General features: G+C 42.3%; 1 protein-coding gene across 1 annotated transcript; it reads right to left on the bottom strand.

Annotated features, from left to right (window-relative positions):
* Positions 1–7: 7 nt before the first annotated feature.
* cers6 (ceramide synthase 6) lies at positions 8–27,985 on the bottom strand. The gene is made up of 11 exons (XM_056755315.1): positions 27,407–27,985; positions 23,731–23,836; positions 22,995–23,125; positions 19,623–19,680; positions 16,703–16,753; positions 9,144–9,236; positions 5,180–5,308; positions 4,785–4,891; positions 2,736–2,892; positions 2,531–2,554; positions 8–1,845 (listed from the first exon to the last, which is right to left on the bottom strand). Exons 1-11 carry the CDS (start codon positions 27,574–27,576, stop codon positions 1,696–1,698), a joined length of 1,176 nt encoding a protein of 391 aa, XP_056611293.1. The 5' UTR covers positions 27,577–27,985; the 3' UTR covers positions 8–1,695.
* Between the last annotated feature and the right edge of the window lie 10 nt (positions 27,986–27,995).

Genomic DNA, 27,995 nt, shown 5'->3' with positions numbered 1-27,995 from the left:
TGTTTATTTAAAATACATGGCAACATTTTCATTAGACCAGCTGATAATCAGATTTTCTAGCGAAGGCAGAGATGTTTGGTTGGTCTTTGCCTTGCTTTTGACATCAAATGTAAATCACACAACACAGCCGCACGTCTGTCCGAGTGCAAATGAGACGACCGTAGAGCTTCTCCACCTTCACAGACAGCAGCAGCAGCAGCAGCAGCACACATCTCTCCAAACACAAACATCCTCCAAACACTCAAATAAGAGCAAACAAATCAGTAAATCTGCAGCATCATTTCAATTCAAACAAAACAAATCTGATAAAAAGCACAAAAACAAACAACAACGTAATAAACCAGTGTTCGGCGCATCTTATTCAACAAAGTGCGTGTTCACTATCCCGGTCTCACACAGACTGAATTGATATGTTTCTCGTGTACCGTGTTCCTAAAACGTTTAAATGGATGAAAACAATATCGTGACTGGGGGATATTTCCTAAACTTGAGTTCAATTTTGGGACCTTATGCTATTTCGTGGTATTACGTGAATATAATATTGATAAACGGCTCAATTTTACAGCATCTCAAACAAAATCTTTCTGAAGGTGGAATACTTTCTAAAGGTGTTAAAAGCAACAGAAGATTTCAGTCTCTGCAGTCTTTATTCATCATTCGGTCAAATATTTCCATTACTCTTTCAGGACCTTGAAACACTGATTCAGACACTTCATGATCGATGTATCTGTGAAAATAAGTTTGTGACACACTAGTGTGTGTTAATGCAAATTCATTTTGATTGACTTTGAATAACTCGTCAATATGTGTAGAAATACCTTTGCAAATCATAAAAAAAACTTTTACACCAACTTAGCTTTGGTGCTGAAGCCCAGATCATGAAAGCCTGCGATTCCACCGACTTGAGAGGGACAAAACTATATTGATACGAATTAGGGGTGTCACAAAGTATTATTGATTATCGGTATATCAATTTATGTCAAACTTAAACCTACACGTATGATATTACATTGACATTTTAAAAAATTCAATAGATAAAGCGATCATTTCGTGTTTTTTGGCACCGGTTATCGTGCAGTGAAAATGTAATATTGTGACCCCCTTCTATCCGTTTGTGGCTATGGGTGTGCTTTTGCAAGGTTTGTTATTCACTGAACATCATATTTCAGAATGCAACAACACTTTTTGTGTAGAGTTCGTCTTGTGTCATACGTGCGGGTAAAACGTTTCGGGTGGAAAAGCGTAATGTGGCTCTGGCCCGGGCAACGGCACCACCGTCCTGTTGGTGTATGTAAATAGGGTGTGTACATCGAAAATTTTAAAAGCAACAAACTTACTATTACTTACTACGGATGAAAAAATAAATTAAGACACATTAATCCAAGAACACTACCGATCCATGATGGCAGAAATGCAGCATGCTCACATGATTATGATAGAAAGAACCACGCTTTCATTCAGCTGCTCAAAGAGACAGTGAGTTGAGCTGCATTGAATCTAAAAGGTGCTTTGATAACCAGTGAACGTTTACCAATAAAGAACACAAAAACATGAAAGGCAAAAGATATAAGAGGATGGTGAAAAACCGCATTCACATTATTGAGAATTTCCAGTACTGGACCGGCAATGTTCATACATGTTTTGACACAGAGCAGTGATGCAGGTACCGTCTCGCAGCTGGAATGTCCGTGACGGTTAGTGTTCGTCTGGACAGTGGGTCGAGGACAGGTAACCGTTGGTGCCGTGGGCTCCGTTTGTCCCGTTAGTGTGATGTTTGTGAGGAGGAGGTCGAAGTTCATCTTCATCAGAGCTGCTCTCAATATCACTGCGGTCATCCTTTGACACCTGAGTAAAAACATGAATATTTCACTCCGACTGTACCTCACACAGGCTGATTTTGGCACAGGGTGTGACTCGTTTCAACAGTGTTTGCTAAAGTGTCGCCCTCTTCTGTCAGAGGTCAGTCAAACCTATAATCACTGATGGAAGCAAGCAATACGATAGCATCTGACTTTTCACAATGATTTTCTCTCATTTACCGCAACACCTTATTTTGGAAGATCAATGTGAAGGTTGGCAAAAATAAACAGCAATGTTAAAGACACAATTCCTGGAGTAATTTTAGTTTAACTTTTATATTTAAATGTAAGAGTAACAGTGAAGTCATTTTCACAAACATCTTTTTGTTTCAGACAAATGTTTTTATTAATGTATCTAGTGAAAGACAAAAGTATTTTGCATTTTATAATTTGTTATTTATACTTAAATGAATATAGTATATAATAAAATATATAATAATTACATTAATATATATATATATATTTTCAATAATATTACATAATAATTAAATTAATTATTATCATTTTTGTTTTTATTATTGGTGGCTAGATCAAATGAATCTGTACGATCTCATTCATAAACTTATATATAGTTTAGTGCTGGACGTCAATCTTGTTTTATTTAATAATCAAACTATCATACAAATTAGAATCACGGTTTGATCAGTTCGAAAAAATTCTCTAATACTTACATGTAAAGGATTCCATTTCCCCGCCTTTGACGGCAGCAATGAAGAAGAAAAACATAAAAGAAAGAATTATAATAAGTACAAATGAGCTATAACACAAGCTGACTCTCTATAACAATGACTCTGCATTGACAAAAGAACACACAAAATAAAACCCAACGATATAATGAGAACATCAATGAAAGAGTCAATAAGAGTTGTGTCTGACCTTTCCTCTGGAGATGGCCCTGCAGGAGATACGCAGGATGAGATACGACCAGAACATGTGAAGGGTCTGCAGCAGCACCAACAGCAGGTTAAACACCCACCAGGACGGAAACGACCCGACAATCTCCCAACTCTCAAACACAGTGCTGTTTAAAATCCTGAAAACACACACAACCACGAACAATGACAAACCTGTACAGCCCAGTATACCAATATAAAAAACTTTAATAGGGAACTTTCATTCATTTAAATAGCTTAATTCAATTCAATTTATTTATATAGTGCTTTTCACAATGTGCATTAGTCCAAAGGAGCTTTACAGGAGCAAATGAGAAAAACTGACAAACACAGAAATAAAACACAGCACAGTGCATGGTGTTTATAGAACAAGCAAGATCATTCTAATAAATAATATCTAATAAATAAATAAACAATTCAAGACAGTAGAATGATCTTCTTTCACTGGATTCACAAAACATTCTTAAGAAGAAAATTCTTCTTTACTGTCGTATTTGTTCCTAAATTCTAATTTGAGAAAAAGTTTGGAGTGTTTTGTATTTTCAAAACGTTTTGTATTTTGTAAAAAAACGTTAAGACTGGTTTTATTTTTTTTCTCAAAATTGACTTACAAAGCCTATGTCATTATATTCTTATATTAAAAATGTAGATTTTCTTAAAAAATATTTGCAAACTTCTTAAGAAGGAAGATTCTTACACACTTCCTTACATTTTTCTTAAGAACAATCTCATATTTTGTCTTAAGAAATGTTCAGTGAAATCCGGCCCCTGACTCTCGACGACTTGAACAATGGCCACTAAAGAAATCAATATTTTACATCTTTAGTAGGATAACACCGCCCCCAAAGCGAAAAAGCTTAAATTGTTTTCAATTTCACTCCAACAACAACAACAGAAAGGAACAATATGGTTGGAATCACTTTTAAAACAAATGTTCCAATCAAAATGTATTCAAATGTAATATAACACACAGACTCTCTCTGACTCTTGGTGTGGAGTGTCTGCATGATTAATTCATCTCACAAAAGCCATCAGAAAAACACTCAAAACCCACCACAAACACTTACAATCATCTCGACATGAATCATGAATCAAAATAAAACACAGATGACGGGTTTTCAAATACAGAATAAAGCTACGCTTCAGGCTGCCGTGTTATCCAACAAAACTTTACATCTAGTATACAAAAAGCTAATATATTCAGTCCAATAAACATTATTTTTTCAGTCCAAACAGGGTTTGTGTACGTCAAACTCTATCCTTTTAATGTACGGCATGTAATGTGTGAACCGCAGTTTAATAAACAGTTTGATATTTCATCTTCTGTCTTTAGATGAATCTTAAAATGCCTATAAATTATAATTACCAAAAAACTAAAACTAAACACAATCTAGATAAGCTTTCTGAATGATTCTTTTTCTTTTGATTTCTATACAGCTGCCAGAGAAATTCATCTTTGTTCATGTTCTGTTACCGTTGGTGTTTGAAGATTTCACTAAACCCAGAATGTTATATACTGTATATTATAACTCATGATGTTGTTTTCCATAGAAAATTATTTCAATTTGTTCCACAGTAACAATATTAAACTCAATTTATGTGTCCTTCCATTAAATGTCTTATTTTTTGTGCTTCTTTTTAAAGTGCTTTCTGTGCTTAACAGCATTACTCATCAACAATGTTGATCGGACTTAAACCGTATTGACCCAAAGCATTCCGTTAATTCCAATTTTGTCAAAACAAACCGTCACGTTCGAGGTATTGATTTGACTAAATCACACATACTGCTGCAAAACCCAAAGATCTATTCTTGCTCGTTCTGAAGTGATCTCAACATCACTGCCGTTACCATAGTAACTATTACTCGGCAACAACATCCAACTGAAGGTGTCAAAACCTAAACCGCTGAGAAATAATAACAGATTTCAGATGAAAAATCTCTAGGTTACAACAGAGAATGACATCAGAGTTGACATGACTGAAGTGGTCGGCACATCATCTGCTACTGTAAGAGAAGAGAAGGGTTTCTTACCACAAAGGATAAACTCCCAGCCTGGAGCTGATGAACACCAGAGCAAACATCACAAACAGAATGTTGCACAGTCTCCGACACTTGGCGTAGTTGGCCATTTTAGCAGCCTACGGACACAAACGTGCTTTATCATTTACAACATCATCAGTCTTGCATTTGATGGTTGGATGGTATGGATCAAATGAACCGAGAGCTTCTAAGACGCTCGAGGGATGTCGACCAATGATAAGGAACTTCCAAAGCTAGATCAAATCTAACATCGAAGGCTGAGTTGGATGGACACAAGCTGCAAAGTTTTAAGGAGGGTTTTCCTTTCATTCCAAATTATGAGTGTTGTCAAAAACACAGACACAATAAATAAACAGAATAAAGATAAAGAAATAAGATGAAATCACCTCCACCAGGACGTCGGCCGCATCGTGCAGACACATGACCAGCGCTCCCACTCGAGCCATGTTATTCACATATGAGAAGGTGATCAGAGAGATGGTGGCCACATGGTGGAGAAACATGAGTAGAAAGTCCTGCGGAACGTCACATGGAGTGCGTTAACATACGTGTGATCTTTATTTCATGTCCTTTGAAAAAACGAAGGTAAAGTTGTTCAACTCGGGTGGTTTGGAAGTCATTTGTTTAATTAAATATGATCCTACAACTAAAGAGATGATGCCAAAAGGGGACGACAATCGTATTTTTGGGTGAAATTTCCTTTAACATTCTACATTAAAATAAAGAAATCGCATTCCCAACACACAGGAGCTAATGAAACCTTCTTACATTTACATTAAAGTTATTCATTTAGCAGACGCTTTTATCCAAAGCAACTTACAGAGGGTTCAGAGAGCAATAAAGCGATATGTCACACTGGAGCAATAATAAAATTAGAGCTAATACCAAGTTACTAGTTTCCACAAAAGCCAGAACAATACCTGTTGAGAGAAAGAGAGAGGGTTAGAGATTTTCTCTTTCTTTCCTTTGCCTGTCAAGTATTCACAGAAGAGATGGGTTTTAAGTAGTTCTTTGAATGTTGTGAGAGATGTGGTTGACCGGACTAAGTTGGGGAAGAATGTTCCACCAGGAAGGAGTTGATGAGCGGAAAAGTGATTTACTGCCCATATGAGAAGGCAATACAAGACACCGCTGGTTTGCTGAACGCAGGGTTCTTGATGGGGTGTAGGAGGGTGTGAAAGTATGCTGGTGCAGATCCAGTGATAGTCCTGAAGGCAAGCATTAGTGACATGAATCTGATACGGGATTCACCCAGTGTAGAGAGATGAAATGGGGTGTCACATGAGCCCTTTTGGGCTGTTGGAAGACGAGGCGTGCTGCTGCGTTCTGAATGATGGAAGACCAGCGAGGAGAGCAATGCAGTAGGCCAACCTTGAGATTACAAGTGAGATAAGGTCTAACCTGTTTTAATGTTAAAGACTAAATATTCCTTGATTTTTATGGTCCTATTTTGGTTTATGTAGTGTCCAACAACATTATATATACAAGGTGTAAAAACACTATCATTTTGTTATGATAGGCAGATTTTCTTACCTTACTTCTTGACTGACTCTCATATGATTAGTTCGGCTGTCTAATCCCCTCCTTTCTGCCAGTCTACTCTGATCAGATTTCTTTAACTGATAGTTTGCTGTGAATGGTCTACCGCAAATGAGGCTCACAAGCTACAGTGTTTGGGGGAGAAGAGTTTCTCACAGGACTTTCTGGAAAAACGTAGGCCAGGACTATATCTAGTGACGTAAATTCGCAGTGGTTCACCAATTGGACTAGGGCACGACTCATTTGCGTGATTTAGAGTTTTTTCCAAGCAAGATATAAATTGGGGTTCCGTCAGCATAACAGTGATAGGAGAAGCTGTGTGCCCATATGATGGGTCCCAAGGATGTCGTGTAGATGGAGAAAATGAGCGGTCCAAGCACTGATCCCTGAGGGACCCCAGTGATCATATGGGGAGCAGTGGAGACCGAGCCCCTCCATGACCCCCTTAAGGACCTGCCGGAGAAGTAGGATTTGAACCAGCGGAGAGGATTGACTAAAATTCCTAGTGATGACAGGGTTGCTAGCACTATCTGGTGAAGGGTCTGTAACTGTCGGTCGTAGAGGAGTTCAATGTGAGTTCTTGAACGACACTCGAAAACCTTTCAAACACTTCAGACAGACTCATGATGGGATCACAGTGATGCGGCTGAGCAGCTTCATGATGATGATGATGAAGAAGAGAAGATAAAGAGAACTGAAGCATGAACAAAGACAGAAAGAGAGAGAGCGATAGAGAGAGAGAGAGAGAGAGAGAGAGAGAGAGAAAGAGAAGACTGAGCATCCTCAATGTCTGATGAGAAACTAAAAATAGGAAAGACAACCTGGAGCTCAGAGAAGAGGTTATGTTTGAGTCCAATGGAAAACACACATTGATGAAAGATTATACCCCTGAAGTCACTTTGGATGCACTGTGAAACATAAATTTAATTCAAAACATTTTAGTCTCGTTTTCTAGAACAAATATCTAACAATCCTGGAATCAGGAAGCATCGACTTAACAAGGAAAGTCACCAAAGAAACCTGTTTTATATTTGTCATTGGGGTAAGAAAAATGAGTAAATTTAAGTTCAATTTTTCAACCCGATTGGAAGATTTTTCTTGCTTGTTTTAAACATAAACATACTTATTAATTCTTATTTTGTTCTTTCATAGAACAAGACTCAATATTGTGATATATTTTCTTGTCAAGTGAATGTACCGCATTTATTTGAGAGTTTTTAGATATTCTTACTAGCAAACAAGACAAAAAAAGAATACTTTTTTGCAGTGTAAAAGTGTCTACTAACTGCACAAATGTAAAATAATAAAATAGTTTTGGTTTTCCTGAAGTAAACATCGGTACTTGTAAGGCAAAAAGTACAGCATGTGTACGTACATGTGTTTACATGCGTGATCTCACACCGATTACATATCAGCACACATACAAATTCTAAATACAAACCTAATCACAGCTACGTATGGAAACACATGTCAGTAGGCAAACACTGAGACACCATCTTTCTTATCACACATTGGATAAATGCAATCCATTTTAGGTTAAACTGTAGTTAAAATTTGTTTAAGTTAAAAGTCCAAATTTCTTTAGATCACATACTGGAATGATCTGCAAAACAAACTTTGGATGATGTGTGTTGATATGAATAATTTCATTTAAATATAATAAAGACACCAGAATGAGGTACATTGTTGTTGAAAGAGTCATAAAAACAGCGTTGCAACACTCAACCAAGAAATGAGGAGTGAGTCAGTCTGTGATGTGTTAAATAGAAAAAATAGAAAACTGAAAAACTAAAACCACAGATGCTAACAGTCATTTCAAGAAGTCTTTGATTAAAACTGTCCACCTGTTCAAACACACACACAGTCTCTCATCCATCACAGCATTGAACAAAGATGCTCATGAGAGGCACTTCAACATGGAGACGACTCGACCGTCATCAACACGGGACAAATCCAGCGTCCACGGATCTAAATGAAGCTTTTCACACGCCTGAGGCTTGTTCACTTGTTCAGAATTGGAATGAATTAACATGAGATTTGTTTAAGACGGACATTGTTGAATGCGTTTCCAGCCTTTATTTATTCATCTGTCCAGCGTGAGAGTGTGATTTTACTCAATAACCAGCGGTCATAATGTCCTGAAAATGTTCACTTCTGCATAAAAGTCAGATGTCTTTTTCTTCAATAACATCATGTACACTTACATGATATACAGCAGATAATTGTGTTCTATTATTATCTTATTTGGAACGGTGGGTGTTATAAACAGAATAATATAGAGTAATAACACTCTTTCACTTAAGAAACATGTCTTGGAAAAAATTATTCTAAAGACTAAAGACAGCATTTAAACCTTTTATAGACAAGAGTCTTTATGTAAGAGTCCAAATGACACATCAAACAACTAATTGAATTGGATATACAGTATAATATACAATATACACATGTATAATACTGCCTTTTTAATATGATGATGGCTGATCAATGTGGATGAATGTGAATGACTTCAGTTTGAGCTGAAAATGAAACTGTACCATGTATGAATGGTCATAATATCAAATGTTTAACATTCTCCAGCAAACTGATGTGAATCACAAGAAACCAGAGATTTGTGTTTTAATGTAAATGACCCCAATGTGAACCTCAAAAACAAGACCCAAACATCCCTCATACACGCAAATTTCTCATTTCCAGTCGTCGTGTTCAGAAGTAACAGCTTACAGTACTGATGCTGTGAAGAGAAGAAGTTTCTCTGTACGCTTCAAATGTGATAAAGAAGTGTATAATGAGCGTAAACTCACGCTTGCGTACCTTCCTTCTGATGTCCGTGAACTGAGTGAAGAGCAGTGACAGATAGAAGGACAGCTCCAGTATGTAGTAATAATGTAAATCCACTGTTAACGGCTAGAAAAATCACAAAACACAATACTGTTAACAAAAAACATCAAGCATATGAAAAAACGTCTTGGTTACGTATGTAACCTCAGTTCCCTGATGGAGGGAACGAGACGTTGTGTCGAGAACGACAGATGGGGTTCGCTCCTGAGAACCTATCAACTCTGACTACTATAGAAAAGGCCAATGAAATTTGGCGAATGAAATTTGCATGCCGGGCTCCGCCCCCGGATATCCGGTATAAAAGGACGCCGGCGTGCAGCATTCATTTACCTCTTGTTCTGAAGAGCCTGAGAGCCTCTCACAACTACAACAGAAACGATACAAGTTTGTGGCATAAGGGACACAACGTCTCGTTCCCTCCATCAGGGAACTGAGGTTACATACGTAACCAAGACGTTCCCTTTCTGTCGGTCTCTCGACGTTGTGTCGAGAACGACAGATGGGGTTATCAATGGAAAACGCCACAAACGTGTATCGCGTCACAACCTCAGCGAAGCGACGGTAACAAGCCGGGGCGTGTCAGCTCGACGCTTTCGTGAAACTTGTAACCTTCCAGTGTGGTGGTCGGGGGGTTCCAGAGCTTTCTGGGAGAAAGATGGGGACAGCCCTGACCGGTAACCTTTCACGGACGGGGCCTTAGCTCTCTCAGGCGAGAGGCCGTCCGGCTCGGGTTTACACCGGGAAAAGCGCAACTCTTAATCAGAGAAGCGCTGCAGAGGCCACCTCCTACCCGTGGGGAGGAAAATGGTGGAGATATGATATGGTCTCGTCCTTGGAGGAGAACGCATGGAACGGGCGGACTGGGTAGTACCGCGAGGTGGAGGTCCACCTGGGGAAGCTCATGGGTTACCAAGCTTGGGAACCATAGTCATGAGGGTATGGCAGACGGAACAGCCCTCGGAGGGGGTGTTACTGCGTCTGATAGCACAGGTCCGGTTAGAACTATGTGAGATAGGTCATAAGGTTTCCCGGCCTAAGGGGGAAGGCTGCTCTGCCCAGCCAACCCCCAGGAGTGCTTGCTTAGTGATGGAAGGAATGCCTGTTCTTAACCAGGGTGTGGGTAAGAAAGAAGGCTGGTGAGGTCCCAATTTTCTTAGCCAGAATGGGTAAGAAGAAAAGGGGATAGATAGCACACTGACCCAACCTCGGGGAGGGTGGGAAGGTGCTTTCGCAGGCATACGCCCTCCCGGATGTCACTCCTACATGTCGCCACGTAGGACGTGAGCTGATACCGGGTTTACGCGAAGATTGTAAAACCTTGCGAAGGTGGTGGGCGTAGCCCAACCCGCAGCTCTACAAATGTCTGCCAGAGACGCGCCTCTGGCCAGTGCCCATGAAGTGGCTATACCCCGAGTAGAGTGAGCCGTAACCGCCAATGGGCATGGCAAATTCTGAGATCGGTATGCGGTAGTAACGGCATCTACGATCCAGTGCGCTAGTCTCTGTTTGGAGACAGCCTTCCCCTTCTGCTGTCCTCCGAAACAGACAAAGAGCTGATCAGAACTGCGGAAGCTCTGAGTGCGGTCCAAGTAGAGGCGCAGAGCGCGTACTGGACACAACACGGACCGGGTTGGGTCTTGCTCCCCGGTGGGGAGCGCCTGCAAGTTCACCACTCGGTCCCGAAAGGGAGTAGTGGGAACTTTGGGCACGTATCCGGGCCTGGGTCTCAGGCGAACGTGAGAGTAGCCAGGGCCGAAATCAAGGCAGTCCGGGGACACAGAGAATGCATGGAGATCCCCTATCCTCTTAAAGGATGCGAGCGCCACAAGAAGAACCGTCTTAGTCGTTAGGTGAGTAAGATCGGAAGCTTCAAGGGGCTCAAAGGGGGGCTCGGCTAGGCCCCTCAAGACCACGTTAAGGTCCCATGAGGGTATGGAGCGGAGACGAGGCGGGTTGCGTCGTCTTGCGCCCCTTAGGAACCTAGTGACCAGGTCGTGTTGCCCTAGAGACCTTCCGAGCACTGAATCGTGATGAGAGGCGATAGCGGCTACATACACCTTCAGTGTGGAAGGGGAGATGTTAGTCTCCAGTCTCTGTTGTAGAAAGGACAACACGATCCCGACCGAGCATCTCTGTGGGTCTTCTCCTTGGGAGAGACACCAGGATGAGAAGAGGCGCCATTTGTAGGCGTATAACCGCCTAGTGGATGGCGCCCGTGCCTGTAAGATGGTTTCAGCCACAGCGGGGTGTAACCTACTCAGGGTCTCCTCGTCCCGTCCAGGGACCAGACATGGAGGTTCCAGAGGTCTGGCCTGGGATGCCAGAACGTGCCCATCCCCTGAGAGAGCAGGTCCTCTGTCAGGGGAATGGGCCAGGGGGGAGTTGTTGTCAAGAGCATCAGCTCCGAGAACCAAGTGCGGTTGGGCCAGTAGGGCGCAACCAGTAACACCTGTTGCTCCTCTTCCCTGACCTTGCACAGGGTCTGTGCAAGGAGGCTCACTGGGGGGAAGGCGTACTTCCGCTTGTCTCGTGGCCAGTTGTGCGCCAGGGCATCCATGCCGAGGGGGGCCTCGGTCAGGGCGTACCAAAGCGGACAATGGGTGGTGTCGCGGGAGGCAAAGAGGTCTATCTGTGCCTGTCCGTACCGCACCCAAATAAGCTGGACTGCACGAGGGTGGAGTCGCCACTCTCCGCAGGGAGTGTACTGTCGAGAGAGCGCGTCGGCTGTCTCGTTCAGTACGCCTGGGATGTAGGTGGCACGCAGGGAGCGGGACTCCACAGGAGGAGGCGTCGGGCAAGTTGTGATAGTTGCCGTGAGCGCACGCCACCCTGGCGATTGATGTACGCTACGGCTGTGGTACTGTCCAGGCGAACCAGTACGTGCTGACCTTGCACTAGAGGCCGGAGCCTTCTCAGTGCAAGCAGTACAGTCCACAACTCTAGGCAATTGATGTGCCAGCGCAGTTGGGGGCCCGTCCAGCGCCCCGCTACCGCGTGCCCGTTGCACACTGCACCCCAACCCTGCAGCGAGGCGTCCGTCGTCACCACGACGTGCCTCGTGGGCAGCCCGAGGGGAACCCCAGCTCGGAGAAAGGTCATGGAAGACCAAGGGGTTAGGGTGCTTCGACATACAGGCGTTACCACCATACGCCTGCTGCCGGTGTGCCACGCCGTCCTCGGAACTCGACTCTGTAGCCAGTGTTGGAGCGGTCTCATGTGCATCAATCCGAGGGGTGTTATAGCCGCGGAAGATGCCATGTGTCCCAGGAGCCTCTGAAATAGTTTCAGGGGGACCGCCGATTGCTTGAACTGGTCCAAGCAATCCAAGACTGACTGGGCGCGTGCTGCGGACAGCTGCGCCGACATGGTGACAGAGTTGAGTTCCATACCGAGAAAGAGGATCGTCTGCACTGGGGAGAGTTTGCTCTTTTCTCGGTTGACCTGAAGGCCCAATCGGTCTAGGTGCCGGAGCACCATGTCCCTCTGTGTACACAACAGATCCCGCGAGTGCGCCAAGATAAGCCAGTCGTCGAGATAGTTGAGTATTCGCACACCTCTCTCCCGGAGAGGAGCGAGGGCGGCCTCCACGATCTTCGTGAAGACTCGTGGAGACAGGGACAGACCGAAGGGGAGGACTTTGTACTGATATGCTCGACCCTCGAAAGCGAACCGTAGGAACGGTCGGTGTCGAGGAAGAATCGAGACATGAAAGTAAGCGTCCTTCAGGTCGATTGCCACGAACCAATCCTGACACCTGATAGATGTCAGGATGCGCTTCTGGGTTAGCATCTTGAAGGGCAGCTTGTGAAGGTGCCTGTTCAGGATACGTAGGTCCAGAATAGGGCGCAACCCTCCGTCTTTCTTGGGAACGATGAAAACCGGGCTGTAAAACCCGCTGAACATCTCGGCTAGTGGGACGGACTCGATCGCCTGTTTCGCCAGGAGGGTGGATACCTCTGCCCGAAGCACGGAGGCGTCTCTGCCTCTGAGAGAGGGGGAGATGATGCCCCGGAACTTGGGAGGGGCCCTGGCGAACTGGATCGAGTAGCCGAGACGGACCGTCCGCATTAGCCACCGAGACAGTGTGGGCAACCTTAGCCAAGCTCCCAGGGACTGTGACAGGGGGACCAAGGGGACGGCCTGTTTCACCATTCCCACGGAGGGTGGTTCGTTGGCGGGTGGAGTCAACCGAGTGTCGCCGGGGCTTCCCCGGGGGGATGGTTGGCTCCACCTGTATTCCTGCCTGGCGGGACAACGGCACGCACTGTCGGGTCGAGAGTGGTGACAGCTGTCGGATGTGTGCGGCCTCACACCTCGCCAGGGTGTGAGGTCGGAACGCCGAGCACAGTCCGGGGGAGTGTGCGAAAGGCTGGGGTGAACGCGCGGGGGAAACAACTCTCTTTGTGAGCAAGTGGGCGCCAGGCCCTGATAAGGGCCCGGCTTTGGAAACGAGGCAGGATTCGTCCCATACCGACCTGTCAGAGGAGGAACTGTGACGGTCGGGCCAGATGTTGCTTTCCCCGGCGTCTTCTCGTCAGGGGCGCTTCCTGGAAGGCTGCTGGCGAGGAGGGGGCCTAGCCTTCGGAGTCCTCTTCCGGGGTGCAGCCTGGGGGTGCGCCTTAACCGGTGTCGGGTTCGAAGAGGCCCTGGGCTGTCGGGGAGCAGGAGGTGCGCGGGAAGTCGAAGGCCGGGGGGCCGTCGATTCACGGCGCGGTAGAATGTGGCTTATCGCCTCAGTCTGCTCCTTGACCGCCGAGAACTGCTGTGCGAAGCTCTCGACGGTGTCCCCGAACAGCCCACCCTGCGAGATGGGTGCGTCGAGAAAGCGTACTTTGTCGGCGTCACTCATACTCGCAAGGTTAAGCCAGAGGTGTCTCTCCTGGACCACCAGAGTGGACATCGTCCGACCCAGGGCCCGCGCCGTCACCTTAGTCGCCCTTAGAGCGAGGTCAGTGGCGGCGCGGAGTTCCTGCATGACACCCGGGTCGGCCCTACCCTCGTGGAGTTCTCTCAACGCCTTGGCCTGATGGACCTGCAGGATGGCCATGGCGTGGAGAGAGGAGGCAGCCTGGCCCGCAGCACTGTAAGCCTTCGCCACCAGAGAAGCAGAAGTCTTACAGGCTTTGGACGGGAGACGAGGTCGGGTCCTCCAGGTGGCAGCCGCTTGCGGGCATAGGTGCACAGCAATGGCACGCTCCACCTGGGGGACATCGACGTAGCCCCTGGCTGCCCCACCATCGAGGGAGGTGAGGGAGGCGGAGCTGGTCTGCGAGGAACGAGCCGTGAGAGGGGCGCTCCAGGTCCGACACAGCTCCTCATGCACCTCCGGGAAAAATGGAACCGGGGGTGGGCGTGGCTTGACACCACGTTCCGACCCCAGGAACCAAGTATCCAACCGCGAGCGTTGGGGTAGAGGCAATGGCGTACATTGCAGCCCAATGCTGGCGGCAGCCCGGGTTAGCATGACCGACATCTCGACTTCTGCTTCCTCCTGAGCTCTACCCCCCGGGGGGGGGAGTTCGGAATCTTCATTGTCGGATGTCGGCATCTCTCCCTCCGATGCTGCGATCGACATCTCATCCGCTCTGCGATCCGTTGCCGAATGCGCAGAGGAGGATCCAGACGGTGTGCCACCGCTGGGTGGGGAATGGCCAAAAGAGCGTGCTGGGGTGCGAGCGGCCCGTGAGCGCTTGGCTGGCGGGTTTGCGTCCGCAGAAGTCCCCAAATCACTAACGCCGCTAACCGGTCCGGAGATCTGGGTTTTAGCCACAGATGTCACGGCCCGGGTAGCAGACGAAATGTTGGCTGGTTCCTGTAGGAAGACAGCCAACCGTGACCGCAACTTTTGCATGACGATCTGCCCGCAGTGCGGGCAAGATGCGTCACTGAACGCTGCCTCGGCGTGCTGGACGCCCAGACACCTAATACAGCGCTCGTGTCCATCCCCCTCCTCGATGAGGGTACCGCACCCAAGAGAACAGCGGGACATGCCACGCTGTAGAGTTGTTAGTCCTGAAAAGGACTTTTGTAGAAATAGCTCTGACACCACTGGAGCCGCCGAGACACCCAGGGGAAGATCGCTGCAGGAGGGACGATCCGCTGGGACAGGTCTTAGATCCGGCAGTGTAGTTGTAGGAAGAAAAAACTTCAGTTTTTGTACTCATGAGTCGATGGCTCTGAAGAACAAAAGGTAAATGAATGCTGCACGCCGGCGTCCTTTTATACCGGATATCCGGGGGCGGAGCCCGGCATGCAAATTTCATTCGCCAAATTTCATTGGCCTTTTCTATAGTAGTCAGAGTTGATAGGTTCTCAGGAGCGAACCCCATCTGTCGTTCTCGACACAACGTCGAGAGACCGACAGAAAGGGAACAGAAGATTTTGGGCAGCGCTAAACATGTCTTGATCATTTTCTTGGTGAAAAGATGATGTTAAATCAAACACATTTCTGCTAATATTAATTCAAATCATTAAACCACTAAGCAGATTTGGTATTCCTCTCTTTTGGCTTTAGCGTCATCACTGAATCACGGTATCATTTCAATGCGAATCAAGTTTAGGCTTGTGGACAGAGCAGGCCCTTTAGGGGGCCCTAAGCTAAATTTTATTTGGGGGTGCCCTAAATACAATCGACTATCGTCAATGTTTGATTATTTGCATAAACACTTTAAATCTTTTTTTATAAATAATTTGAATTTTATTTTAACCACAACCTACAAACACCGGTTTAAAGCCACACAGCCCTTGAGGATGATTTAATCTTTTTTATTTATTTTATTAACTTATATAACTATTACATTTATTTACAACATGCACAAAATTATTCTTAACCTTATCCCAAACAAAACTCTGAATTCACGTAAATTACATATTTTTCATCTTAATCAGCATTTTGTCATTTGCATCAGTGAATACTGTCAGATGTTCATCATTTCTATCGTTAAACACTAAACAGTTATCAAATATTTAATGTTTTTAGTCACTTACAATATTTCGTGTGACTGCTGTGTTATATAGCACTCAACTTCAACTTTAAAACTGAAGCGTCTTGCTGAACTACAGCTGAAGACGTGAAAGTAGCTACGTCTGTGATTTGTTTGGTCACTGCTGGGCTCTGTCAAGAGTAACTCCCACCTCCTTTCATTTGATTAGCCACCTCACTTATTTTGTTATTGCAATGTTGGGTTTATTCAGTAATTTCACAAATTTTAACGCACACCACAGAAAAAATCGTGGGTACGGCCCTACGTGAGAAAAGGGATGTGTTGTGAATATATCACAAAAAGCTGTATGTTTATGTGCTCTTGGGGGCTCCCTAGCGGGGGTGGGGCCCTAAGCAGCCGCTTAATTCGCTTATAGGGAGGACCACCACTGCTTGTGGAACTGTACATCCTTTGTGCCAGTCAATCCTTAAGGTTAGCAGAAATCTGTCAAATGTTTGGTGTCAAAATATATTTAAATTTATTTTAAGTTTGGCACAGGTGATTGTGATGGAAAACGTGTTTGGTAAGCTTGAATATTTATGGATGTACCTGATAGGGGTAACTGTACCAGCACTTTCTGGTGTCCCACAGCCACGGCGTCTTTAAATCAAACAGACATAGATGAATGACCTAAAGAGTCACACACTAAAAGCACAAGATAATATCCCTGAAAGGGCTTTTAAATATTGCCATTTACACCACACTATAAAACACTGAAAATATCATTACTGTAAGAGCTATGGACTTGATTCGATTTTTCTTTTGGATAACCACATAATTATGTCTGAAAGTAAGCTTCCATCAAAGCATGTTGTAAAGCTTAATATCCTGAGATGTGCGTCATGTTTCCAGATGCTGACGTACGACTCGATCCACGGCATTTTGCTGTGGGTTATTGTAATGAGAAAATGGAAACGCTGTGTGTGTGTGTCTTTGTTAACAACCCCGGGGAGCACGAGTACACGGCAAAGAGATGATAATAACCTGCTTTACACAATCTTACTCACGGGCCACAAACAAAGAGACAAATTCAAAGCATGCAGATAATTGTCAAATAAAAAATACAAAACAGATAAAATGAGTGGTGCCAACGCTTCTGTATGATTCTGTACATGAAACATTGTCGTGTGTGTGTTTAGATGTGAGATTTTACGCAAGTCTAGAAGAACGCTCGTAGAACAGAAAATTACAGTTTTACTCCGATATCAAATTCCTCAATCTTGCCATCACTACCTGGCACCTCCAAAAAACATTTTATCTCAATAACACTCTCAACCCAGGACCCTTTTTTTAAAAAATGCGGTCGATTTCATATCGATTCTCAAAAGCCGTGAATCGCTTTTTTCCTACATATTTCCTTAAGCACTGAACATTCATTAAAGTGAAAGTTTTTGCTACTATTTTCCACTAGACGTCACTTTTCTGTTTACAACGGGTGGACGTAACAACATGAAGCATTTAGTTCAATAATTGCTTAATTAACATGGCGGATGCGGTTGAGTCGTCAGATTTAACATCACCTTCACATAAGGCAGCGCCTCACATATTTGCGACCTCTTTTTACAGGTAATTTTGAAACATTTTGTTGTTATACTGTATCTTAATTGTGAAATAACCTGATCCTGTTTGATCAAGGTATGCGACTGTTCTGTTTCAATATACCCAAGTAGGGTTGCACAGTGTGCTGGTAAAACGTTAGCATCGCAATGCTAAAGCTTAAATATTCCCATGATGCCGTTTGTTAATGTTTTGTTCAACGGTAGTACATAATGTTGCATATGTGCATTAACGTTCATCTGAACACTGTAATATTTCTTTTTGTGGTGTTTCTCTCTTCAATGAATCTGTGTTTTGAACGAATCGGGCGTGATAATGATTCAGTGAGTTTTCTTGAATGAATCAGCTGATTCACTGACACAAAAAAAAATGCCGCCACCTACTGGCCGTTTTAGTAGCATTAAAAGTAAGCTAACATTTTCCTTTATAAGCATTGATATAAATGCAATTTGTCTAACATTTATTGAATTAGTTCCAATGTTAAAAAAAACTTTAATAGTTACTACAGTAAACGTTACTAAAATTACTTGACAGTAGTGTTTTTAATTCTTACCACAGTAAATATTATAGTATACTTCAGTTCTTGCTAAAACTTTTCCAATTAGTAAAGTTAATACTGCAAATATTGTAGTGAGCAGTATAATACAGTTCACTAAATACAACATGTTTCATTTAGATCTCTGTATTAAGGAATTTTGGTCTATTTTGTCAATTTTGATTATGAACATGACACAGCATCACAATACTACTTGGTATCGTAATATTTCATCAGGTATAGTATCTTAAGATATGTTTATATTACCGTGAGAACCCTATACCACAAATGTGTTAGAAGTTTAATATACAGGTTTGTGGCTCTTCGTTTCATTTTTTAGTTCTCCATTGTAACCTAATGAAATATCTATAGTATTTGTATTAAATCTGTAATCAAAAATCGAATCAAGAGCTTGTGAATCGGTCTCGAATCGTAACATCAGAATCGAAACCCAGCCCCAGTAAACACGATTAAAAAACCTGTGTGCTTTTCCTCACAGATCGCATAAACAACCAATCGGACTTAAGCTTGCAAAATATAGATAAACCTACTCTTTCCAAACCTGTATGTGTATCTGTGTCTTGTGCTATTAATAACACGGCTGGTGTGAATTTGTCCCAGACGCAGAACATGAAGTCATTTAACAAACTGCTCTGTCATTCGGTTCAAGACGTTCACCTTCGGCCGAGTTTCTATAAAAACACTCTCACACACACACACAGCTGCAGTAATATGCATATATGCAAACAATGCACTGAATAGTTCAGCATTTATTACGATTAATCAAAGCAAACGAAGCACTTAAACAAATGCAATTCACTCAGAATTATTTACTTCAAACATGTTCGTTTTACAGAACAACAGAAGCGCAAGTGAATAATAAATGACTTTTGGGTGAACTACGCATTCAAATGCTTCATTGAAGAGTCTTAAAGATGGGTGGAGTTCTGCAGAACATGTTTACGTCGAGGAGAAATATCTGCATTATGGATGGAGTTATGAATTATGAATAGCTTCTTTTGGGCCGAGCGAGTTTATGGACGCGAGACACGGTACAAGACAACAAACAATATTAAACTCAAATCTACAGAGACGGCTCACGGTCGCCATCACCAAACACAAAAAGGAAAGCTCTCGCTGTGCGTGTGGTTTTGTAGATGAAAAACCCAATCAGTAAATAGGAAACTAATTCTCCATCTGTTCTAAATTGTTGTTGTACGGTAGTTAAAAAAGACACGTCTGTTCGATAGCATCAAGTCAGTAAATGAGTGTTTTTATAAGATACATTCAGATCAGTATGAAGATTTTGACAAGACATCAACAAAACATTCACTGGTTCATACTGACTATCAGTAACTCAGATAAGTGGGTTTTTACCTTTTTTAGGAACCGCACACCGTATGTAAATATGTACAGGTAAAAAGTGAACCTCCACCTGTGAAGAGAACACAATACAAATAAGTCATTGAGAAAAAGCTTCTCATGATATTTCGTCACACATTGTATTCAATTTCCAGGAAAATGCTATTTTATTAAACCTAGAAATGTTTTAAAGGCTCGATGTGTTCAAGAACAATCACACATGTGCATGTTATCTGTTACTGTGACAATATTTCAGAGCATCACATCTTCTGTAAGAAAGAAAAGGCTGGAAAAGGAGTAAAGTCTTTCGTTGACTTATCTTTCTTATTTCATTTTCAGCCACTCCTTTAAAGTTTTTGAACTTGTGTCGACATTTATAGAAAATATAAAGTCACACACACACACACACACACACACACACAAAAACACACAGCATAGACATAATGATTTTTATAATGTACAAACAAAGAATATCGCCTAACCCTCACTGAAAACATTCTGCATTATGACTTTAAAGAAAAATTGCATTCAGTTTGATGTCCAAGCTGTGTTACTTATACGGACCAAACAAATATTCACTGATTTGTTATTAACTTTATCATTTATGTTAAATCCACCAAACCTGAAGGTTCTGACAGCAGTTTACACACAACACAATGAAATATTCAGCTAAAGATGGCGAACGGCAGCAGGCAAAGGAAAACAAAATCGGAATTAAAAAATGACTGACTTCAATTACAGCTTACAAAATTACTGCTGCAATTCAGAAGAATATAAATAACTGAGGTTATTATACTGTAGATCTCACCACCTGTTCTCAGAGAGAGAGAGAGAGAGAGAGAGAGAGAGAGAGAGAGAGAGAGAGAGAGAGAGAGAGATCCCTGAGGCCAAATTACTGTACTAGTAAAGCCACTGGGGTTTATTCTGTGATAGATCACATTAATTACTGCTGTGATATCCGCACAGACGTGACTCCCAGTCTCACCGCTTGTAAAATAAAAACAACATCAATTGAGTTTGGAAGCTTAAATGCCGAGCTTAACACCGGACTGAGACCCACAGGCCATTCACCGATGAGCGGAAACTTAAGTCGCACAAGTTTGAAGCAGTCCTTCTGGACACAACTGTGTTTAAAAGACACCAGAATGACACAATGAACGCTTTAAAGAAATAATCAATCACTGGATTTGGACAATTTTGTTAGAGAGTAAACAATTTGTTTGGTGTGTGTCCCTGTTGATCTGAGAGTCTAACACTGTCACCCATCCCCGTTGAAAAGAGAGATTTTTTTTACATTATTTCAGAAAATACTTGGTAGTGTTTCCTATTCCTAGTAACGCTGTTGTACTTCAAATAAACAGCAGATCTTAAACTTAAAGAAAATCAAGAAAATTCATAAAAAAACATTGTTTGGCGAATGAACAGTAAATCCTTGTTAAACAAAGAGATAACGGAATGAATCGTGACATATTGAAATGAAAAGGTCAGTCTTAATCTCCATCAATTAAAACAAACAGGGTTAATTACCTGATGAGGCGGTTGCTTGGCAACATTTAGGGTTGCTAAAGCTAGACTCTATATACTGTATGTTTACCATTATTCTAGAGTTTGTCATACAACTGATTTGATCAAGATTGGCCAAATAAACGTAAGCACAGAAAAGGATTCAAACCCAAAACCTACACACCGAGCTACAGAAACACCAGTTTCAAAACATCCCCCTTTAATAACCTTTAATTATGTTAAAATACAGGCAGGGAATACCCCCACAAATATGAGACTCAATGCAATTGAAATCCATGGCACAAGAAGAGCTTAACTGCACTCTGGTAGCCCCCCATAATTTCCCTGGTTACCACCTGCGGCACCCTGGCAACCACTCACTATGACCCAGAACCACCTGAATCGCCCTGGCACCACCCACAATGCCCCGGAAACCACCTGCAACACCCTTGCAACCACTCATGATGACCCAGAACCACCTGAATCGCCCTGGCAACCGCCCGGAATGCCACGGAACCACATGCAACACCCTGTCAACCGTTTTTGACATTAAATGGCATGACTAATTTCTTAAAAAAATTACAAAAATGTAGCTATTATTATTTTTAAAGTTTTTTATCTCTGAGAAATTGTGAACTGAAAATAAAGAGAACAAGCCGCACACGCTGTGAAACCTTAAAGTCACATTGTGTTTCTATGGAGACTAAAAATATTCCTTTATGGCTGTGGGCGTACAAAAATCCACTTTCTCCAATTTATACTTTTATGAGCTCTGTGATTTCTCACTCGCAACGTGAGAGAGCAGAAAAAACACTGTTGTGCATTCGATGAAAAGACCACCAGTCTGTGTTCAATGAACATCTTTTAACTCTGTATGAAAAATAGTACACAAAGACATTACTATTACTATCTCAGAGACTACTGCAAGCAATTCTGTATCCCACAATGCAATGCATTCGACTTGACCTGTGATGCCTGTTTGACTAAAAAACAAAAACAGTCACACAACTAAAACAATTTCATTTTGGTCTTGTTTCTAGTCAAAATATCTAAAACGTATTAAATTTAAATACACTTTCTTGACATAAAATTCTTAGAATTAGGGAAGTCTTTGACAAAAACCAGCAAAAAATCTGCCAATGGGGTGAGAATTTTTACTTTTTTCCTAATTCAAGTTTATTTTTCTCACCCCATTGGCAGACTTTTTGCTTGTTCTTACCATAAACTTCCCTAATTCCTGTATGGTTTTCTTATAAAACAAGACAAAATTTTGCAGGTCACCTTCCTTGTCAAGAAAGTGTTCCTTGATTTAGGAATGTTTATATGCATTAGAAAACAAGACTAAAAATGCTTAGTAATTGTAACATTTTTGCAGTGTAGGCAGTATTTTTGTGGTGTTTATTATCTATTATTCTCATTGGACTACACTGGCAAGCTAGCGTGTTCTGTCATCTTTAGAGACGGTCACTTAATTGCCTCTGAAGGAAACAGCACAGCTTCATGTTGTAGCGAAGATGAGATGATAACTCCTTCACCTCTGGGGCTTTTCACGCGAGACTATCAGTCTACAGAACAGAATCACTACAAAAATCCCAATGCTGAAGCTACAAGCAGTGTATGAACTTGGACATGATATCTGTCTCTGTGACACCCTGAGCATCAGTAAAGGCCAAAGGTGATGTCCAGCCTCCGACAACCAAAGTCTCCGTCCAAACATCACTTTTGACCACTACTGTAGTTTAGGATCATCATTCTTATATGAAATTGAAAGCATAATTAATGCGATGTCTTCTCCATGTGCTGAAAGGGTTAACAGCCCCTCCAACAACAACAAATAAGGCAAAAGCAGCACTGTTCGATCAAGGAAGTATTTTGGCCTCTCACATGCTCTCGCAGAAGCGCGCCAGCGTGCTGGGTTTCTCCTGGTTGCGTCGTTGTCTGAACCAGCGCTGAATGGTCCTCACGTCCCAGTCCAGCTGCTTGGACAGACCCTCTAACCTCTTCTCATCCGGATGCTGTAAGACACAGAGAACATCAGCGTTAAGATTCAGTTTGAGAGCTTATTCAATTTAGAAAAAGATTTGGCAGGTAACCATTTAAATCGCGAATGATCTTTATATCACTATTTTTTTGCCTTTTGACGGTTAAAGATTGAAGAAGCACTTCAGACGAGAATATAAAATATCTCTTAAAAGAAAGTGGAATAAATGCATAATTATAAATGTGAAGATTGCTTTACGATAGCCACAGGATTTATCTCCATTGGAATACGGTTTCTAACAAACATCAATTCGATTCAATCACTTTATAACAGCAGAAAACACATTCCCAGTTTTATCTTTCGCCGTCTCTTAGATTGTAAAGTCCGGCTGAAATTTGAGTGTTTGACAGTCTGGATATTTGTCAAGGAACCACAGTCGTATGGTGGAGTAAAAATAGATCTGGTGACAAGCCCTGATAAAAGCCGACGCATTCGTCCAAATATCTTTCTCCGTGTTCAACCAAACAATGAAATTTATACAGATTTGAAACAAATAGAGAGTGAGTAATTCATGACAGAATTTTCTGTTTTGGGTGAACTGTCCCTTTAACACAATTTTTCAAGAAAAATGTTCTTTACCTTAGTGATAGCGGTAAAGACCTTCTCCAGAATAGCGTTGGGCTGAGCCTTCTGCGGTCCATTGGCTTGGATTTTTAGACCTAGTGCACACGGCCTTGCAATAAACCTACAACAACCGATAAAAACACTTTATTAGATTCACATCTGGCAATAACAACCGCCATCAATTTACTTCTGTGGGTCTATCAGACAGCATTAATATCTTCCATATCCATATCTTCACCCATCACTGTCATTATTTACTCCCCTTCGAGCTGTTCCAAATCTGTATAAAAGTCTTTGTTCTGATGAACACAGAGAAGATATTTTGAAGTGTGTGAATGTAGGACAGCAAACAGTTCTGGGGCACCTTTGACAACAATTGTTATTTTCCTACTATGGGAGGTCGAGATCTGTTTGGTTAATCATTCTTCAAAATATCTTTCTGTGTTCATCAGAACAAAGACATTTATACAGATTGGGAACAACTTGAAGGTGAGTAAATGATAAAAAAAAAAATTTTGGGGGTGAACTATCCCCAAGAAACAACAGAGTGCGGCTTAAAGAAACATTTGGCTCTGTGGTTGTCCTCTATCATCAGAGAGCGTGACGTGACGCACACATTCGCGAGCGCTCGTCTTACTCCAGCTGAGCAGATGCTTTCGGGAAAGTCGGATAAGAATCTGTGGAGGGGAAATGAACGCCCTTGCGCGGATCACAGGAATTCACCCACTGTCAACAAACCACTGATGCCGTTACGCTACTGTGATTACATCTTGTTAGCACGATAACAATAATATTAAAAAGAAAATAAAAACATTATCGCTTAGAAATTAAAAGCTGTAGCTTTAGTGCCTCCGGACAAAAGCAGAAAATGCGAATGATGATGAGATTACAAAAGCTTTCACTGCGGAGAATAAAATGTGCATGGGAAAATAACCTAAGGCAGCAAACAAGATGTGCAATGCATGTAGTCTGTTGGTAGATTTTGTTATCGACAGATATTGGGACAGAAAGATTTCTCGACAGATGACAATAATCTCTAAATGGCCAAATATCAGCCAATCGAGCGCCCGGACCAAAAAATAAAACAAAAACAGCCAAACCCGGCCTGAATCTGAACCATTCTAATGAGCTTCTGTCAGTTAATTAAGCTCTAAATCTCATTTTAATGAAGCACATCGCACGATAAACGCGATTCAGTGCAGAAGACCCCGCAGAGATGATTCTTTTATAAATCTGAGATACGATTACAGAGTCTACCAGATGGATCTGTGGCATTTGCATTCTTTGTTTTTTATTTGAGCTGAAATTTCATAAACGAGCTGTTGTTCAATATCAAACTCCACACGGTTCAAGGCGAGGGGATAACAGAGCATGTTTGCACTTCAGATAATGTGTCTTCTTTCACAGAGAAGACCACAAGAACCAAAATATCTAAATTAACAGCTTTCTTTCATCTGTTATATTTCCAATTGAAACAGGAAGTTGAGGGCTTGAGGCAGAACATATTAGCTATTAACATTTTTTGGTTAAACTCTAACAGCCTTAAGCTTACATGACAAGCATTAGCACACGATTAAGGGGGAGATATTCTCGTTCTAGAGAGCTTTTGATTGCACAAAACGAGTAAGTGCAGCATGAGTCATCCATATTTTAAATACATTTTTATGTCGCTTTTTTATTGTTATTGTAAATCCCGTTCTGACTTCAGGGATCTTTAACAACAGCTTTCTCATAAATTTGTTATTGCTGGTAGAGACACGCTGTCACCTCTATAAAAATGTTTTGTACAGAAATTAAACAAAAAACTTATTTTAAAACTCTCAAAAAAAGTAAAGAAAAGAAATTGAAGAAATTTGAAGAACTTCGCTGTCAGATGAAGGTAACCTATTACCAGATGGTCCGTTGCATATACATAAATGCAAAATATGACACGCTATGCCCCACAGATTAGGTAAGAAGTGCTACTTTTTTGTCTCAGAAGCACCTTTTAGAATATTACATTTGCCAAAAATGAGAAAATGAAAAGAATGCTTCCCAATGAGAAAGTTCTGTCATTTTTTTTACTCAACATGATATTGTATGCTGTTTTCCAGGATGTAACACAAAAGGATCATTTTTGGATGAAGAATTGCAACTGTAAAATCTAAAATGTCATTTACATTTATCTAAATGTCACCTTAAATAAATGTGTAAACATACAGTATCTCACAGAAGTGAGTACACACCTCAGATTTTTGTACATATTTGATTATATCTTTTCACGTGACAACACTGAAGAAATGACACTTTCCTACAATGTAAAGTAGTGAGTGTAGTGTACATCTTGTTTGCTGTCCCCTCAAAATAACTCAACACAGAGCCATTCATGTCTAAACCGCTGGGAACAAAAGTGAGTACACCCCTAAGTGAAAATGTCCGAATTGGGCCCGAAGGGTCAATATTTTGTGTGTGGCCACCATTATTTTCCAGCACTGCCTTAACCCTCTTGGGTATGGAGTTCACCGGAGCTTCACAGGTTGCCACTGGAGTCCTCTTTCATGACGTCATCACAGAGCTGGTGGATGTTAGAGACCTTGCGCCCAACAGATGCTCAAAAGGGTTTAGGTCTGGAGACTTGCTTGTGGCAAAGTGTCATATCTTCAGTGTTGTCACATGAAAAGATATAATCAAATATTTTCAAAAATGAGAGTGGTGTGCTCACTTCTGCGAGATACTGTACTTGTTTGGCATGTCGTCAGACTCAATATATATTGACAGAATGTTTGGGAAAACGATTCCTTTCATTATGCTTATTTCCAAGATAAAAGAAATAATAAAATAAGTAAACCCTGCTGACGAACAAAACACAAATTCTAAGGCAAATACCATCGTAATGTACCATTCCAACCATTACAAAACTTCCATAAGAAGTGTGTTCTGAGCGTTACTCCAGTATGATTTAATGCCGTTCTATTGGTTCCCATCCACCAATAGAACGACCCACACCATTATATTTTCCATTAAAGCCCATTAAATTCCCATAACAACCATTGAATCCACTGTGATGGTTTCCATTGTTGTTATTTCTCAGGAAATAAATAAGACACCAAAGACTAAAAGTCTTTAAAGATCCAGTTTGGTCCGGATTAACGGCTTTGTGTATATTTCGGGTTGTTTAGATGCAAAGGGCATATCAATATCTATACAGTTCATTATTCACAATGATGAGTAACTGCATTAAGGCTCATAAAGGATGAAGCAGGTCTTGAATGTCTAGGCCTGCGAGATTGACTTATGAATCGAGCATCTCCATCAGAAAAATACGGCAAACGGCATCCAAGTGACCCACTTTCCTCAGCACCATCACCCTCACGGATCCCTGTCATTGATCTGTATTGTGACAATTAAAGGAAATAAGGAGAAACCTCCCTGACAAGAAGCAACAGAAAGCAGCACAGAAATTCTAATGGACTTCTAATAGTAATATATTGTTTGTATAATGGTGTATGCCTGTCTCCGTTCTGCTGTAATGGTCAGATTAAATAGCTAATGGTTCATAATGGTGTTTGCAATGAAAACCATTACAATTTGTGTTGTTTTTTTTTTCAGCAGAGCTGTCTGTCCCAACATCACCCTCAGCCGCTAAGGATGGAGCTCAACATCTCGGCAATAACGATGATGATGATGATGATGATGACGGACGTAACGTTACCTCTCAAAAAGCAGCCGGATCATGAACATGCAGAAAGCCAAAGGACACGCCAGATACAGATCCTCCGCTTGAGGAAAGCTCGACTCGTCTGTGTTTTTCAAGTCAGCCCAGGTGACGTTGTGAGGAAGCCAGAACCTCTCGTTCCAGAACCAAGCCAGAATCCCCGCCATCTCCAGAGGATCCGGTGCCTTCACGTCTTCGCTGAAGCCGGTGATGGTGCGGGATCGATGGCCGTCGCTGTCCACTGCAGTTCCTTGCAGGTCCGGTCAAAGTGATGATGGGGATAAAATCTCCCGTCTCCGCCGCTTTCTCTTGTGTGGGGAAGTGGAGCGAGCGAATCCAAGCGCCCCACCTCCCCGACGCTGATTGGTTTACGCGCTTGTCAATCAAGACGCTCTCCAAAACAGTGCTATTTGTACGTGGAATACTAATAGAGAACTATTAAACTAATAAAGCTCTTTGACATAAAGTCATCATAAAGATCATGATGTGCTTGTGTTGTTGTGTGTCGCTTTTCTTTTTTGATGAAGAGGAGCGTACGGACGCGCTCCGCCTCCCTGACGCTGATTGGTTCACGCGCTTGTCGACC

Source organism: Triplophysa dalaica, chromosome 8 (genome assembly GCF_015846415.1).
Source record: "Triplophysa dalaica isolate WHDGS20190420 chromosome 8, ASM1584641v1, whole genome shotgun sequence".
Taxonomy (NCBI): Eukaryota; Metazoa; Chordata; class Actinopteri; order Cypriniformes; family Nemacheilidae; genus Triplophysa; species Triplophysa dalaica.
This window is presented reverse-complemented; position numbering and strand designations above follow the sequence as displayed.

Bases quoted from the DNA above. Each gene is read 5' to 3' on its own strand.
- cers6 (XM_056755315.1), bottom strand. From the start codon at position 27,576: ATGGCGGGGATTCTGGCTTGGTTCTGGAACGAGAGGTTCTGGCTTCCT. The intron at 23,837-27,406 runs GTAACGTTACGT...CGGTTGTTGTAG, and splicing joins ATCCGGCTGCTTTTTGAGAG to GTTTATTGCAAGGCCGTGTG. The intron at 19,681-22,994 runs GTGAGAGGCCAA...TTCTCTTCACAG, and splicing joins GCGCGCTTCTGCGAGAGCAT to GTGGAGGTTCACTTTTTACC.